Source organism: Aotus nancymaae, unplaced genomic scaffold (assembly GCF_030222135.1).
Source record: "Aotus nancymaae isolate 86718 unplaced genomic scaffold, 86718_ANA_hifiasm-v0.15.2.pri h1tg000029l, whole genome shotgun sequence".
NCBI classification, from domain to species: Eukaryota; Metazoa; Chordata; class Mammalia; order Primates; family Aotidae; genus Aotus; species Aotus nancymaae.
The window spans coordinates 59,420,827-59,438,839 of record NW_026988442.1 but is presented as its reverse complement, the minus strand read 5'-3'; the positions used below and the strand labels follow the sequence as shown (position 1 = coordinate 59,438,839).

General features: G+C 35.4%; 1 protein-coding gene across 8 annotated transcripts in view; it reads right to left on the bottom strand.

The window, feature by feature from the left end:
• Positions 1-18,013, bottom strand: part of PRPF40A (pre-mRNA processing factor 40 homolog A) — a 57,892-nt gene that overhangs the window by 31,054 nt on the left and 8,825 nt on the right. For all 8 annotated transcript variants that reach the window (XM_012457049.3, XM_012457050.3, XM_064382763.1 and 5 more), the window contains exons 3-5: positions 6,129-6,209; positions 4,588-4,618; positions 3,041-3,057 (exon numbers count right to left, since the gene is read on the bottom strand). In XM_012457049.3, coding sequence (XP_012312472.2) covers positions 3,041-3,057; positions 4,588-4,618; positions 6,129-6,209 — 129 coding nt within the window. The remainder of the gene's footprint in view (positions 1-3,040; positions 3,058-4,587; positions 4,619-6,128; positions 6,210-18,013) is intronic.

Here is an 18,013-nt window from a genome sequence, read left to right as displayed (position 1 = left end):
CACCTATTAAAATGGCAAAAATCCAAAACACTGATAACATCAAATGCTGGTGAAGGTGTGGTACAAGAGGAATTCTCATTCACTGCTGTCAGGAACTCAGAGTGATACAGCCACTTTGGAAGACAACTTCAAGGTTTCTTACAAAACTAAACATACTCTTATTATACAATCCAGCAATAAATAGTGCTCCTAATTATTAGTATCTACCCAAATTAGCTGAAACTTATGCTCACACAGAAAATCTGCACATGGATGTTTACAGCAACTTTACTCATAATGACCAAATCCTGGAAGCAACCAAAACGTTCTTCAGTACATGAATGGATAAAATGTGGTACATTCAGATAATGCAATATTATTCAGTGGTAACAAGAAATGAAGTATTAAGCCATAGAAAGACAATGGAGGAAACTTAAATGTGTATTACTAAGTAAAAGAAGCCAATTTGAAAAGGGTACATACTGTATGATTTTAACTACATGAAGATCTTAGAAAAGCAAAACTATGGAGACAGTAAAAAAAAAAAATCAATGGTTGCTGCAGTAGAGGAGGAAGAAATGAATAGGCAGAGCACAGGATTTCTAGGACGATGAAACTATTCCGTGTGATACTGTAATGGCTGATACATACATATTCATTATACATTTGTCAAAATATATAGAATGTACAATATTAAGAGTGAACCCCGACAAAAACTGTACTTTGGATGGTAATGATTTGTCAGTGTATATTCATCAATTTTAACATATGTACCAATATGGTGTGACATGCTGGCTGATAGTAGGGAAGAGCAGTTATTTGTGGGGGGCATAATCTGGAAACTTTATCCACTCAATTTCGCTATAAACCTAAAACTGCTCTAAAAAAAAAAAAGTTTTTTAAACAAAAGTCCCATGTCTGAAAACCAAGAAAAACATACCACCAAATAAAGAAATTTTTTTTTTTTGAGATGCAGTCTCACTCAGTCACCCAGGCTAATGTGCGGTGATGGCGTGATCTCGGTTCACTGCAGCCTCAACCTTCCCAGGCTCAAGCAATTCTCCCACCTCGGCCTCCCAAAGAGCTGGGACTCAGGTGTGTGCTACCACATCTGGCTAATTTTTGTATTTTTGTAGAGATGGGGTTTCACCATGTTACTCAGGCCGGTCTCAAACTCCTGGGCTCAAGAAATCCTCCCACCTTGGCCTCCTAAAGTGTTAGGATTACAGGCATGAGCCACTGCGCCTGGCCAGGAAAAGTATTAATATTGGTTTAGAAATACACAAATAGAAATAAACAGTGAAAAAGGAAACACAGATATAAATGCCAGAATATGTGAGAATTTAAGATATCTTAGACAATAAAGAGCTTTCAATTAAAGTCAGAAAAAATGGTTTGATAGCTGACATGACTGGCTATTCATCTTATAGATATTTCAGATGAATCAAACACTTGATTAAAAAAAGGCAAAAAAAAGTCTTTCAGGAAAATATAATGAGGAAACTTTTGTAAAATTTTCAATAAACTCGTAAGCTAAAAGATAACCTGTGTAATTACATTAACATACTAGAAGGTTATGTAGCAAGCATCATTAAAAGAAAAATCAACAGACCAATCACAAAGAAAAATACTTGAAATTCATGATTATTAAAGGGTTAGCACCAATAACATTTGACAAACTCAAAATAAAATTTGCAAGAAAAAATAAAAATAACCCAACCTAAAAATAGGAAACGACGGGGATAACAGAAGAGAAAGCCAAATACCAAATAAAATGTTCAATTTCATTAAGAGACAAAGAAGAACGATCACTTTAAACCCATGTCCACTCACAAAATTCAAATGAGTGATACTAGTTATTGCTGCTAGAGATTCTTGAAGAGAAAGACATGGTACTGCACCGTTACTAGGTATGTCTTTTTATATTCTTGAAAAACAACATGACCAGTTACATACTTTTCAACCCAAAAATAGTATTTCTGGAATCTTTCTTAGGTGTAAAAAAAAAAAAAAGGGTCATAATTGGGAGTGGATCCTAGATATAAACTGAATTTCCATTAATAAGTGAATGGTTTAATGTGTCTCTATGCCAAATAATACTTTATAAAGTCATTTAAAATATTACATCTACATTAAGAAATGTACAGATTTTCACAATAAACTTTTAAACAAGAAAAATAAAATACAAAAGCATATTTAACAAGTAAGCATACATGTGAACCAATTATGCAAATGTGTTATGTATTTGTCTATGCTTAAATAACATGCAAAAAGTTACTTAGATATTAATGGTGGTGGTTCCCTCATGGTCAAAAAATTAAGGATGAATTTTACTTTCTTCTTATGTCTGCTTTGTTTAACTCCCAATAAGTCTGCATTATTTAAATAAGCAAAACAAACAAACAAAACAACAACAAAAAAAACCATTAGGTTATGCTTTTTCAAAAATAAAAGCAGGTACTTATAGTAGAATAGTATCAAATGGGCCAGGCCTGATGGCTCACATCTGTAATCCCAGCACTTTGGAGGCCAGAGGTGGGTGGATTACTTGAGGTCAGGAGTTAAAGACCATACTGTGCAACATGGTGAAACCCTATCTCTAAAAAAATACAAAAATAGCCAGGTGTGGTGGGGACACCTGTAGTCCCAGCTACTTAGGAGGCTGAGACAGGAGGATCACCTGAGGAGGTGGAGGTTGCAGTGAGCTGAGATCGTACCACTCCACTCCAGTCTTAGTGACAGAGACACTGTCTCAAAAAGAGAAAAGATTATCTTCTAATGTAACGCTTAACTTGTAATTACTAGGTAAGTACTGTACACCAACAAGTTCTGCTTCCCTTCTAACTGTGAGGGAATAATTTAAATCCTTTTAAAAAGTTGATACATATGATTCTAATCTCTCATTAAGTCCCACCAAAACTAGATTTTAAAATAAATCAATTTTTCAATCCCTGGAATAGAAAAAAAGGGAAAACTATGGGTTAAAGATTGAGCTGACTGTACAGTAAAGTAGGTTTAAAGTATGAAATTAAAATACTACAAAGGTTTAAAGAGTACTTACTGCACCAGATGCTGTACCTAAAAAATAAAAAACAGGCAACATATTTACACTGTGACAAATCATGCTCTCATTACAGTTTTAATATTTATTCATATATTCATAGTACTTCCTCCTCCTCCTCATCCTCTCTAACCAAAGATTTTGAGACTGTCCTGACTGTCTCATATGACCTATATGCTTGCTATCTTTTCCAGAAAATAAACATCTATAGTGCAAAACATTTTCAGAGTTTGAATTTTAAATCTACAAACCCACCTGGAGGCAGTCTGAGAAGTATTCAACTTTGCCTTTTCTCTCTCTTTTATTTTTTTTAATTATAATAGGTTATCTATCTTGCTTATTCCTCGTTCTCTACTAAGTGTATTACTAAAGCACAATAATGCCTCTAACCACTGATTCTATAACTTTAGATTCCTGGTAAGTTTATCCAAATTCCAGAATTGTGCTGTACAAATCAGACGCCAGATATTTCTTTAAATTTAAAATAAGGTTTAAATTAAAATTTAAGATTAAATAAAACTTAAAAAATTCAGTTCTTCAATTGCACCAGCCACATTTCAAATACTCAGTAACTGCATATGTCTAGTGGCTACTGTATTTCACAGTACAGATTACAGAACATTTGCATCACTGCAGAAAGTTCTATTGATGGTACTGTCCTATACTACTACAGGAAAATCCTTAAGGGATTCTTAAATGCATGTTAGTCACAAAACTCATAATAATCTTGAACTTTAGAAGCTAGTAATTTAAATGTGCAAATAAAAAGAAGATGGAGATTGTATGTAAAACAAAACAAAAATAAGTTCACATATACTGAAAAAAGAAGCTACTATAGAAGAATCTACCATACTCAAGCTACTATAGAAGGTAATTATAGAGCTAAAGCATCTTAAAACTAAAAAAAAAAAAAAAAAAAAAAAAAATTAATTTTCCAGGATTGCTGAGGGTAACAGTACTCAGCTCTAGAAATCTAAATAAAATAAAATAATTGTACTAGGTATTTCAGAACATTTTAGTTTAAATAAATAATGAAATCTGTGAAATGTCTTAAGATCAATTAAGTCTCATTTGAACCCACAGAAAAGCACACAGTATATTTTAAACAACTTTCAACCAGTACGGTTTAAAACAAACAAACAAACAAAAAATCTTGTCATAATCGCGGGATGAAGTTCAGCATGTGGAATATTAATTTATGTGGAAAACTATGTATTCATGAATACTGGAGGCATTACTATTATATATTAAAGTTTCACTTGTCAAAATGGCCAATTATTGGGAACTGATATTTACTCCAATAACTATTAATACAAGGGTCAAGCAGATAAAAGGAAAGTTAACTCTGAAGTAGTCCAGAAGGCCAAGGAGGGCTCATACTATACTCCTGAAGTATAGAGCCACTACATTATTCTGTTTGCTAAGTACAAATATGAACTCAACCAGAGTTCATTCATTTAACATATACTCTCTGAGCACCTACTGTGTTGACAAGACTATTGTTAAGTATGAGGTCTAACACATACCACGATACATAGTATACATACCTGCTGCTACATCCATACTATTTACTCCTGGCTGTAAGAGAAAAATGAAATTATTATTATTCATCTTTTAAAAAAGTATTTTATATAAGTTCCTCATAAAGCACACTGAAATCAGTACTTGCTATGTATAATCCTCAAGCCTCTAACTCAAAGATTCTTAGTAAAACTTTTACTAGTATCAGTTCCCCAAGCTTGCTATAAATTGTAAAAGAGATTGGCAACCTGGGGCTATGGAAGCAGTTTAAATGTTATATGGTCACCAAGTGTACACAGGTACTCAACCCTTTACCCACAATTCTGGAAACCAAAACACTCTGAAAACCAATGTTTTTCAAATACGGTACCAAAACTCACTACAGTCGCAAAACCTGTCGTAAATGAACATGAAACTCCACGATCTTCATTTATCCCAACCTCAGTGAATATCCATTAAGTTTTGCTTTAATAATATTAACGCTATAAATTAGATGGCACTGCCCTGGACTCCACAGGAAATGTTTACATATTATATGCAATGTGTTACTTTCCAGTATTATAAAGAATTTTTGAAATGTATCTGGTCTTAGGGTTTTGGGTGAGACATCTGCAAACTTACCACCCCAAGGGAGTATGCCACATCTGTTCATTACAACCACTAGGGCATCAGGTAAAGATAAATAAAGAATAAAGAAGTTAAACTAACTTTTATTTCATAATAATTTATATTGCTATACTACCCAACAGAGGTGGTAAGGCTGTTCAAAAGACTTTTTAATTAATTTGCCACAGCTGAAGTCTCAGAATTAGATTTCCAATTAAATCCTGATTTCTAAATCTAGTATTAAATCTTATTGTATCAATTTTTAATTAACACTCAGTAAGGTAAATATTTACCCTTTAAACCTTAAATGTTATCAGACCAATAAAATGTTTCTGGCTCACAATGTATACTTTTCAGTATTCTGGTCTTGTTTAATAGAGAATTAATCTAATAAATAAGGATGTACATACAGTATAATGTCAATATAGGGAAAATGTAAATGCCTATCACTCAAGTCACAGAAACTAAATCCAGGGCAAGCACAGTGGCTCATGCCTATAATTCCAACACTATGGGAGGCTGAGGCAGGAGGATCATTTGAGCCCAGAGTTTGAGACTAGCCTGGGCAACATACGGAGACCTCAGCTCTACAAAAAAAATTTTTTTAAATTAGCTTGGTGTGGTGGCATGTGCCTGTGGTCTCAGCTACTCAGAAGGCTGAGGTGGGAGTATTACTTGAGCCCAGGAGGTTGAGGCTGTTATCAGGCCACTCACTGCATTCCAGACTGGGTGACAGAGCACAGAGCAAGACTGTCTCCAAAAAAAAAAAAAAACACAAAGAAAAGAAATTAAAACTGAAACTGAAAGCTCACAGTAATTCTCATACTTTATCACAGTACTACAGAGGCACTTCAACAGCTAACATGATTGCCTATAAAATACATAGATATTATTATTCCATATATAAAAGCAATCAATCAAAATATTACTTCACAGAAAATAGTTATTTTCACAAGATTACCGGTAAGGCAGGCTGCATGGAAGCCTGAGACATATGAGACATCATCATTCCAGGCATTACTGACGACATCATTCCAGGCATCTAAAATAAAAGCAAAAAAAGGTTACTATAAGACCAAAGCACTTAATAGGACTTTAAGAATTCCATAACTTAAGATTAAAAACCACTCAACACTATACCATGTGAACAGTATGCTTAGTAAGTGCTTGTTGAATGAATGAAGTACTTTATAAATGATCTATTTTAATATTTATGTCACCGTTTATACATATGATCAAAATTATTTTAACAAGTAAATTTAAAACTTTGGACTATTAGGTTTTTTCTAGCCTTAATTTAAAAAAATATTAATTTAGTTGTAACACAACATTCATATTTTTCTCACTTCTTTGGAGCAAGAGAATTTAAGATAAAATTTTTTCACCTTTGATTTTTCATATACGTATTGAATACATTTTGCAATGTAGCACATTTCAAAATCCCAGATCAAAGGTGCTTAATATCCAAACAGTGATTTTTAAAAAAATACATTAAAAAGAAAACCTTTTAAAATCACGAATCATCTATACCCTTTCTTGTACAGAAAATTTAAGGCACATACATAAATATTTGAAGATATTAGTCCGGGAGCTCAATCTACTTCACCAAGAACTGCCATTCAAATCCATGAATTAATTCTACTAAGTTTGAATATAAATCCTGAAGATTAACACAAGTTTCTTAAGAATTTGACCCAATGCTCATCTATATTAGTATAATGCCATGTTACAATTTTGATTTTAATGACCATTAAAAAGATCTAAGGAAATTCAGAAGGGGACAAAAATTACACACAATAATCACAGGTATTGAAACAAGGTAACCAGTTATTAAACAATTTCAAAGTAAATGAACATTTTGAGAAATAAAACAACAGAATAAGCATATAGTCAGTAGGAACATACAGATTCAAGCCTTCTGAAGGTATATAAGAACATTCACACACTGAATTGAATTCCTTGTGAAAGCAGCCATGAAGCTAAACAAGGCTAAAGTACCTATTAAAATGAAGTATCATGGAGTTAACAGATTAAAAACAACCAATAAACTGCCTAAACATCATTAAACAAGAACTTTTTGACAAAAATTGTGACTATAAGAATGTGGTGGCTGACTTGCAACATGGTCCAAATAATATATATTTTATTAAGGTATAGAATTTGAAACAGAAGCACTGGCAATCCTCTATTATCCAGACTAACAGAATCAGAGAAATAATTTACAAAGTAAGGAGAAAAAAATGTAACAACGAAATGAGAAGAACTATAACTAGGCTTACTCCCAGCCCATACATCTTTGCTTTAGGCCAATGTAAAATATGCAGAATCAGGTAATTGGTTGTGCGGGAAAGCAACCAAGATGCATGAGAGAAATAGCCACTACTTTAAATGACCTACATATAAAATCAAAAGCTAGTAACATAACCAAAACTAGAATTCTAAGCTAAATTGAGAGATCAAGGTTTGAAAACTTAAAGAGAAAAACCAAAGTAACTTCTCTAAGAATTAAAGGTATTTTTTAAAGTACAGTAAAATCTGCATAATGCAATAGAATATTTAGGTTCTCCTGCATGGTAGCAACAGATTGTACAAATAAGTATAATTTCAAATTGAAATATCCTGACTTTATAACATATATAAAGATAAAATCTTATTTAAAAACAAAGCCACAAAAAAAAACCCAACATGTAAGAGTTTACTAGACCAGGCCAATGAGACTTACAGCAGGCAATATTTGAAAATCACTAAAGAACATACAGAGTTTGACAGAGTTCTCTCTTTAACTGTCCTTCTTCCCTTACCTAAAATTTTTAAACACCTCAAAAATACTCCTTTAGACTGGAAATCATGGTATTGATTATAGAATGAGATTTAATGTCAAATAAAAAGCTACATTCTCCCTCAGAGATCTCTGTAAATTTTGGAGATAAAGACTATTAACCTTGTTTTACCTGACCAACTAATCTGCAAGTCCTAAATTATTACATACAACTGAATATCCTGAAAGTAAATAGATCATTAATATAATTTAAATCAAAACTGTGATGTTTACATAAAACCAAATAACAAAACCAAAATATGCAAAATACTATATTTTGTATGAAAAACTACTGATTAAGAATTGGAGAAATTTAAAGTTCCTTTAGAGGACTGAGCATCCCAGAAAAGTCTGTTTTTCAAAGTCTAAAAAATCTACTTTGTGGCAATGTTATGATTCCTATTTTCTATTAATTCTAGGATGCACATAACAGAGACATGTTTTACAATTTCTTTCTTTGAAGCTGAATCTTTCAAAGAATTTGTGTTGATTTATGCCAGTCATTTTGGCAGCACCATCAATCCGAGATCATTAAAAGTTTCTAAGCTATCTATTTTTTTTAACACTTACTGTTAATGGGAATACAGGATACAAACTTAGAAGAACTGGCTATGGTTCAAATCCTCAAGTGACTTTTCCCTCCCTCATCCCAATAACAAGAGTTGAAACATTCAAGTGTTTTTGCTCTCTCCTCTGGCCTGGTAGGTATACTTTTTTCACATAGACGGTATAAGTCCTTTGGTGTCTCAGCTTTATCTGTTGAGTGTTTCAGATTTTCCATTTAGGTTTTTTTTTTCCATTGTCTTAGGAGCACATAAAATACAGTCATGTGTCATTTAATGCCTGTATGTTCTGAGAATTGTGTGGTCAGGAGATATCATCATTGTGTATCATAGAATGCACTTACACAAACCTGGATGGTTATAGCCTACTACATATCTAGACTATTATGGCATAGCCTTATTGCTCCTCGGCTACAAACCTTTATAACATGTTACTGTACTGAATACTGTAGGCAACTGTAACACAATGGTAAGTGTTTGCATATCTAGACATAGAAAAAATATAGTAAAAATAAGGTATTATATGATCTAATAGGAACACCATTGTATATGTGGTCTGTCATTTACCAACATGTCACTATGTGGCCCACGACTGAAATACAGGGTCTCACCATGTCACCACTTAAGTTCAATGAAAATGAGATTTTGCTTCAAAATGATAAAGGAGAAAAATTCTTAACTTAGTTGCTATAATAATGCCACAATGAATTCCATTTGCCACATCATTCTTAAGGCTACAAAGTGGTAGTTCATATTTACTTAATGTGAAGCATACTGTAAAATCAAAATCATGTACTGCTTTACAAATTACAACTTAAACTACTTTGGCAAATATGTAAAAGTGAAGTAATTAAGAATTTTTAGTTGTTTGAGACATAAACTAAGATTTCCTAAAATGTTAAACATTTGAATATTCTGAACACTGTGGCACCTTTAAAAAATGTAGCTGATATATAATATTTGATCTAATTCATAAGAGGCCAACCATATGTATATTTCATTATAAATCATTAAGACGAATTATCAAGATGTTCTCATAAGAATCATCAGTTTGAGGAAAGTAACAAATAAATGAGCAAAAAACTAGGGAGCACAACACAACCTATTCAGTCATTCTTAGCATCCCAGAAACTTTCTAATGTTATATATAAACAAACATATTTCATTTATCACTCTACATATTTTAAAAAATGAAAATAAAAAGCGTAGTAATGCAAGCAGTATCAACACTACAGCAAATTTTACAAAGTATAAACTGAATTGGTCCAATTTTACCATGATATGAAAAAAAGCACTTTAAAAGTAAAGAACTTCACATGAGGACCTCATAAGTTCTTTCCTTCATAATTTTACTGAAGTTTTTTCTGCAAGAATAAATCGCAAACAATTGGACCTATCTTTTGCCTAGTATTACAAAAAAAAAATCACCTGAAAAAAATATTAACTCCTAAATTTGGTGTTTAAAAAAAAAAAACCACTCTTGCTGCAAACCTGTAGCAGAACACTGATAACCTAAATAAGTTTGATGTTTGCCTTTTTACTTGGGGCTCTTCATTAAGTGTGCTAAAGTAAAATTCCAAAAGATACGTAAGTACAGCCTAGAAAGGCTGTTTAGTATTTTAAAACAACTATCTCATATACCATTAAGTTATTTTATAAATATATAAACACCAAAAACCTTTGAATAAATCCAAAAACTGAAACTTTAAAGATAATTAAACATTCATTCAATTGGAAATAAATGGAAATATCTATGTTTAAAGTATCCCCTTAGCAACCAAAGTAACTAGCGGCATTTTGTGGAAATCATTTAACCTATTTCCTCTTCATCTAAAGCAAGCCTGTCCAACCTGCAGGCCATGGGCCACGTGAGGCCCAGGACATCTTTGAATGTGTCAGAACACAAATCTGTAAGCTTTCTTAAAACATTCAGATTTTTTTTTTTGTCTTTTTTTAAAGCACATCAGCTATTGTTAGCGTATTTTATGAGTGGCCCAAGACTATTTGTCTTCCAATTTGGCCCAGGGGAGCCAAAAGACTGGAAACCCCTCATCTAGAGCAATATAAATTTAAACCATCATTTTTTGATAAGAAACATTTAGATAACATAAAGGATAGACAATATTTGTACAAATTGTAATCCTGTAGAATAGAACCTTACCACGAATTAAGACAAGTTCCAGTATTCGAAATTTACTAAACTCTCTCAACCTACAGAATTTAGAACTGCTGAACTATAGCAATCCCTTCAGGTTCTAAGGAGGTTAACTCAATTACATAATCTTACACTGCTATGCAGACAATGCAGACTGGCAGAATTCCTATTCCATTTACCAAAGGTGTGATCTTGGCCTAATTTTTTTGACCTCTGTGGATCTTAAATTCTTCATCAATGAGAAAAACAGTACTCATCTGATAGGATTATTATTGAGAACAAATGTGATAATACAGGTAAGACACTTAAAAATGGGCTAATTAAATGATGTAATATGTATTTTATTATCTATCACTGCTCTCCATTTAATCAAGGTGTCTTTTACGTCATCCCTTCCCTCATCTATTCCTTATCTATCTCTCAAGTACTTCAGTTCTTTAAAGGTACCTAGGGAAAATATTGTAAAACCACCATAATATTCAATAGGAACCATTACATGTCAATCTCAGATTAAGATCATGTTTAGTGCTGGCTCTGGGCCTTACTATTTCCATTTGTAAACTGGACATCCAGTCCATCTAGTCAACCCACTTTTCAGTCAGTAGGATCAAATTCAATAGGCTATATGAATCCCTCAAAGTTTATATAAGCATGATGACAATAATTCTTCTTGACACAAATTATAGAAATAGAAATAAATGACAAAGAACTGTATCACTTTATTTTTAAAAAAGTTCTAATCATAACTGGGGATACACAAAAATTGTATTGCCTCAATTAAGTCATACAGAATTAATGACCTTAAAACTTAACTCTACAAAGTCATCCAAGCCTTCTTTTAGACACAAGTATACAAGGACACAAGAATGTTATTACCCTCTTCTCCAAGTCTTTCAAGCTAGATTCAGTAGTATATCTAGCTAAATCTTTATTTCAGTATAAGACAGGGTCTAATTTTCTATACCTAGCAATACATGATCATAAATACGCAATGACTTAGAAATTACCGAAAAATCATCTTTCAAAGAAGTAACAACTTTCTTGATTCCACATAGCCAAACAGGTGTTTTCAAACAGGAACTTAATGCTTATTTATCAAAAGGTAATTTAAAAAGTCTTGGCCTGAACTGAAGATCAGGACCTAATGACTAGGATCCCATTCACAATGTAATGTGAATTTTATTTAAAAAGATCAACGTCTATGAAAAGTATAAGAATTTTGTTAAAATAAAAACAAAAACCAAGAGGGATCCAAGATGGTCGAATAGGAACAGCTCTGGAATGCAGTCCCCAGCAAGAACAACGCAGAGGGTAGGTGATCACTGCATTTCCAAATAGACCAGAAGATTCCCAGGCTGAATAGCACCAGGAGTTTCCAGCACGGCTGTTACAGCTGGCGCAGTGGGTCTCCGCACAAAAACTCACACAAATCTGGGCAGCTGTTTCAACCAGCACCTGGAACACCTTGGAGACAGAACCACCCATTCAACTGAAAAAATGGGGGCTGACAACAGGGAGCCAGGTGATCCCAACAAAGACGAGCAATCTGAAATGCTCTGGATTGACAGTTTCACAGCAAGCGCAGCTGGACCCAGGATGGTCCAACTCTGTGGGGGGAAGGGCATCCACCATTACCAAGGCAGTCCACCACCACCGAGGCAGTCCGCCACCACCGAGGCAGTCCGCCACCACTGAGGCAGTCCGCCATTACTGAGGCAGACCACCATTACCAAGGCAGACCGTCATTACCAAGGCCATACTAACTACACCTCTATAAATAAAACTGCAAAGAAGTTCACACAGTAGCTGGGCAGAGCCCACAGCAGCTCGGCAACACCTCTGCTGGCAGACTGTGACTAGGCTACCTCCTTGCTAGGCAGGGCATCTTTGAAAAAAGGCAGCAGCACATCAGGAACTTATAAATAAAGCCCCACCTTCCCAGGACAGAGGCCCTAGAAAAAAAGGCAGTTATGAGTTCCGCTTAAATGTACCTGCTCAGCAGCTCTGAACGGAACAACTGAGCTCACAGCCCAGCACTTGAGCTCCTATAAGGGACAGACCGTATCCTCAAGGAGCTCCTCGACCCCCATATATCCAAAGAGACACCTCATAACGGAGAGCTCAGGCTGACATCTGGCAGGTATCCTTCTGGGATGAAGATAACAGAAGAAGAAACCGGCAGAAACCCTTAATGTTCGGCAGCTGCCGCAGGTGATCCCCAGGCAAGCAGGGTCTGGAGAGGACCTCCAGCAATCCTAAAGCAGAGGGGCCTGACTGTAAGAAAGAAAACTAAAAAACAGAAAAAAATAACTTCATCATCAACAAAAAGGATGTCCACTCAAACCTCATCTGAAATTCACCAACTACAAAGATCACAGGTAGATAAATCCATGAAGATGGGAAGAAACCAGCACAAAAAGGATGAAAACACCCAAAACCAGAACGCCGCTCCTCCTCCAAGGGATCACAACTCCTCCTCAGGAAGGGAACAAAGCTGGATGGAGAATGAGTCTGATGAATTGGCAGAAACAGGCTTCAGAAGGTGGGTAATAACAAACTTCTCTGAGTTAAACATGTTCTAACCCAATGCAAAGAAACTAAGAACCTTGAAAACAGGTTTGACGAAATGCTAACGAGAATGAACAGCTTAGAGAAGAATATAAATGACTTGATGGAGCTGAAAAACACAACACAAGAACTTCATGAAGCATACACAGGTTTCAATAGCTGAATCCACCAAGCAGAAGAAAGGATATCAGAGACTGAAGATTAACTCAATGAAATAAAATGAGAAGGCAAGATTAGAGAAAAAAGAAAGAAGAAATGAACAAAGTCTACAAGAAATATGGGATGTGAAAAGACCTAATCTACGTTTGATACGTGTACCTGGGTGTACTTGAATGTGACAGAGAGAATGAATCCAAGCTGGAAAACACTCTTCAGGATATTATCCAGGAGAATTTTCCCCACCTAACAAGGCAGGCCAATATTCAAGTCCAGGAAATACAGAGAACACCAAAAAGATATTCCTCAAGAAGAGCAACCCCAAGGTACATTATCGTCAGATTCACCATGGTTGAAATGAAGGAAAAAATGCTAAGGGCAGCCAGAGAGAAAGATCGGGTTACCCACAAAGGGAAGGCCATCAGACTTACAGTGGATCTCTCAGCAGAAACCCAACAAGCAAGAAGAGAATGGGGACCAATATTCAACATCCTTAAAGAAAAGAACTTTCAACCTAGAATTTCATATCCAGCCAAACTAAGCTTCATCAGCGAAGGAGAAGGAAAATCCTTTATGGACAAGCAATTGCTGTGAGATTTCGTCACCACCAGGCCTGCCTTACAAGATCTCCTGAAAGAAGCACTAAACATGGAAAGAAACAACCAGTACCAGCCATTCCAAAAACGTACCAAATGGTAAAGACCACTGACACAATGAAGACACTGCATCAACTAATGGGCAAACAACCAGCTAGCATCAAAATGGCAGGATCAAATTCACACATAACAATATCAACCCTACATGTAAATGGCCTAAATGCCCCAATCAAAAGACACGGACTGGCAAATTGGATAAAAAGCCAAAACCCATCGGTGTGCTGTATCCAGGAAACCCATCTCACATGCAAAGACACACATAGGCTCAAAATAAAGGGATGGAGGAAGATTTACCAAGCAAATGCAGAGCAAAAAAAAAAAAAAGCAGGAGTTGCAATCCTAGTCTCTGATAAAATAGACTTTAAACCAACAAAGATCAAAAGAGATGAGGGCAAAACATAATGGTAAAAGGATCAATGTAACAAGAAGAGTTAACAATCCTAAACATATATGCACCCAATACAGGAACACCCAGATACATAAAGTAAGTTCTTAATGACTTACAAAGAATCTTAGACTCCCACACAATAATAGTGGGAGACTTTAACACTCCACTGTCAATATTAGATCTATGAGACAGAAAATTAGCAAGGATATCCAGGACTTGAACTCAGATCTGGACCAAGCAAACCTAACAGACATCTACCCCAAATCCAAAGAATATACATTCTTCTCAGCACGACATCACACCTACTCTAAAACTGACCACATAATTGGAAGTAAATCACTCCTCAGCAAATGCAAAAGAATGGAAATCAAAACAAAGTCTCTCAGACCACAGTGCAATCAAATTAGAACTCAGGATTAAGAAACTAACTCAGAACCGCACAACATCATGGAAACTGAACAACTGGCTCTTGAATGTTGACTGGATAAACAATGAAATGAAGGCAGAAATAAAGATGTTCTTCAAAACCAACGAGAACGAAGACACAACGTATCAGAATCTCTGGGACACATTTAAAGCAGCGTCTAGATGGAAATTTTTAGCAATAAATGCCCACATGAGAAGCAAGGAAAGATCTAAAATCCACACCCTATCATCAAAATTGAAAGAGCTAGAGGAGCAAGATCAAAAAAACTCAAAACCTATCAGAAGACAAGAAATAACTAAGATCAGAGCAGAACTGAAGGAGACAGAGACACAAAAAAACCCTTCAAAAAAAAATCAGTAAATCCAGAAGCTGTTTTTAGAGAAGATCAACAAAATAGACAGACTGCTAGCCAGATTAATAAAAAAGAAAAGAGAGGAGAATCAAATAGATGCAATAAAAATGGGTAAAGGGGATATTGCCACTGATTCCACAGAAACACAAATTACCATCAGAGAATACTACAAACAACTCTATGCAGATAAACCAGTAAACGTGGAAGAAATGGATAAACTCCTGGACACTTGCATACTCCCAAGCCTAAACCAGGAAGAAGTCAAAACCCTGAATAGACCAATAACAAGGGTTAAAGTTGAGGTAGCAATTAAGAGCCTACCAACCAAAAAAAGCCCAGGTCCAGACGGGTTCACAGCTGAATTCTACAAGACATACAAGGAGGAGCTGGTAGCACTCCTTCTGAAACTATTCCAAAGAGGGAATCGTTCCCACAAAGAGGGAATCCTTCCCAAATCACTTTATGAGACCAACATCATTCTGATACCAAACCTGGCAGAGACTCAACAAAAAAAGAAAACTTCAGGCCAATATCCATGATGAACATAGATGCAAAAATCTTCAATAAAATACTGGCAAACCAATGGCAACAGCACATCAAAAAGCTTATCCACCACCATCAAGTAGGCTTTATCCTGGGGATGCAAGGCTGGTTCAACATACACGACTATAAACGTAATCCACCACATAAACAGAACCAAAGACAAAAACTGTATACTTACCTCAATAGATGCAGAGAAGGCCTTCGACAAAATTCAACAGCCCTTTATGCTAAAAACTCTCAAGAAACTAGGTATCGATGGAACGTATCTCAAAATAAAAGCTATTTACAACAAACCCACAGCCAATATAATACTGAATGGGCAAAAACTGGAAGCATTCCCTTTGAAATCTGGCACAAGATAAGGATGCCCTCTCTCACCACTCCTATTCAATATAGTATTAGAAGTTCTAGCCAGAGCAATCAGGCAAGAAAAAGAAATAAAGGGTATTCAATTAGGAAAGGAGAAAAGTCAAACTGTCTCTATTTGCAGATGACATGATTGTATATTTAGAAGACCCCATCATCTCAGCCCAAAAATCTCCTTAAACTGATAAGCAACTTCAGCAATGTCTCAAGATACACAATCAATGTGCAGAAATCACAAGCATTCCTATACACCAATAACAGACTTAAAGAGAGCCAAATCAAAAACGAACTGACATTCTCAATTGCTACAAAGAAAATAAAATACCTAGGAATACAATTAAAAAAGGATGTAAAGGACCTCTTCAAGGAGAACTACAAACCACTGCTCAAGGAAATAAGAGAGGACACAAACAGATGGAAAAACATTCCATGCTCATGGTTAGGAAGAATCAACATTGTGAAAATGGCCATACTGCACAAAGTAATTTATAGATTCAATGCTGTCCCCATCAAGCTACCTACAATCCTCCTCACAGAACTGGAAAAAAACACCTTAAACTTCATATGGAACCAAAAGAGAGCCGGCATAGCCAAGACAATTCTAAGCAAAAAGAACAAGCTGGAGGCATCACGCTACCTGAATTCAAACTATACTACAAGCCTACAGTAATCAAAATAGCAGGGCACTGGTACCAAAACAGATATAGACCAATGGAACAGAACAGAGGCCTCGGAGGCAATGCCACACATCTATAGCCATCTGATCTTTGGTATTAGATCATTAGAGTGAACCAGCAACCAACAGAATGGGAAAAAATTTTTGCAATCTACCCATCTGACAAAGGGCTAATAGCCAGAATCTACAAAGAACTAAAACAGACTTACAAGAAAAAAACCAAACAAACCCATTCATAAGTGGATCAAGGATATGAAAACTTTTCAAAAGAATACATTTATGAAGCCAACAAACATATGAAAAAGTGCTCATTATCACTAATTATTAGAGAAATGCAAATCAAAACCACATTGAGATACTATCTGAGGCCAGTTAGAATGGTGATGATTAAAAAACCTGGAGACAACACATGCTGGAGAGGATGTGGTGAAATAGGAACACTTTTACACAGTTGGCGGGACTGTAAATTAGTTCAACCATTGTGGAAGACAGTGTGGTGATTCCTCAAGGACCTAGAAAAAGAAATTCTATTTGACCCATCAATTCCATTACTGGGTATATATCCAAAGGATTATAAATGGTTCTATTATAAAGACACATGCACATGTATGTTCATCATGGCATTGTTTACAATAGCAAAGACCTGGAACCAACCCAAATGCCCATCGATAACAGACTGGACGAGGAAAATGTGGCGCATATACACCATGGAATACTATGCAGCCATAAAAATGATGAGTTTGTGTCCTTTGTAGGGACATGGATGAATCTGGAAACCATCATTCTCAGCAAACTGACACAAGAACAGAAAATCAAACACTGCATGTTCTCACTCATAGGCGGGTGTTGAACAAGGAGAACACATGGATACAGGGAGGGGAGCATCACACACTGGGGTCTGTTGGGCCGGGGGGAATAAGAGAGGGATAGTGTAGGGGTAGGAAGGTTGGGGAGGGATAACACGGGGAGAAATGCCAGATACAGGTGATGGAGGGATGGAGGCAGCAAACCACATTACCATGTATGTACCTATGCAACAATCCTGCATGTTCTGCACATGCACCCCAGAACCTAAAGTGCAATAAAATATATATACATATAAAAGTATTCAGAAAAAATAAATAAAAACAAAATCCAAAGCCTAAGACAAACCAAACTGAACTTTAACTCAAGATGGT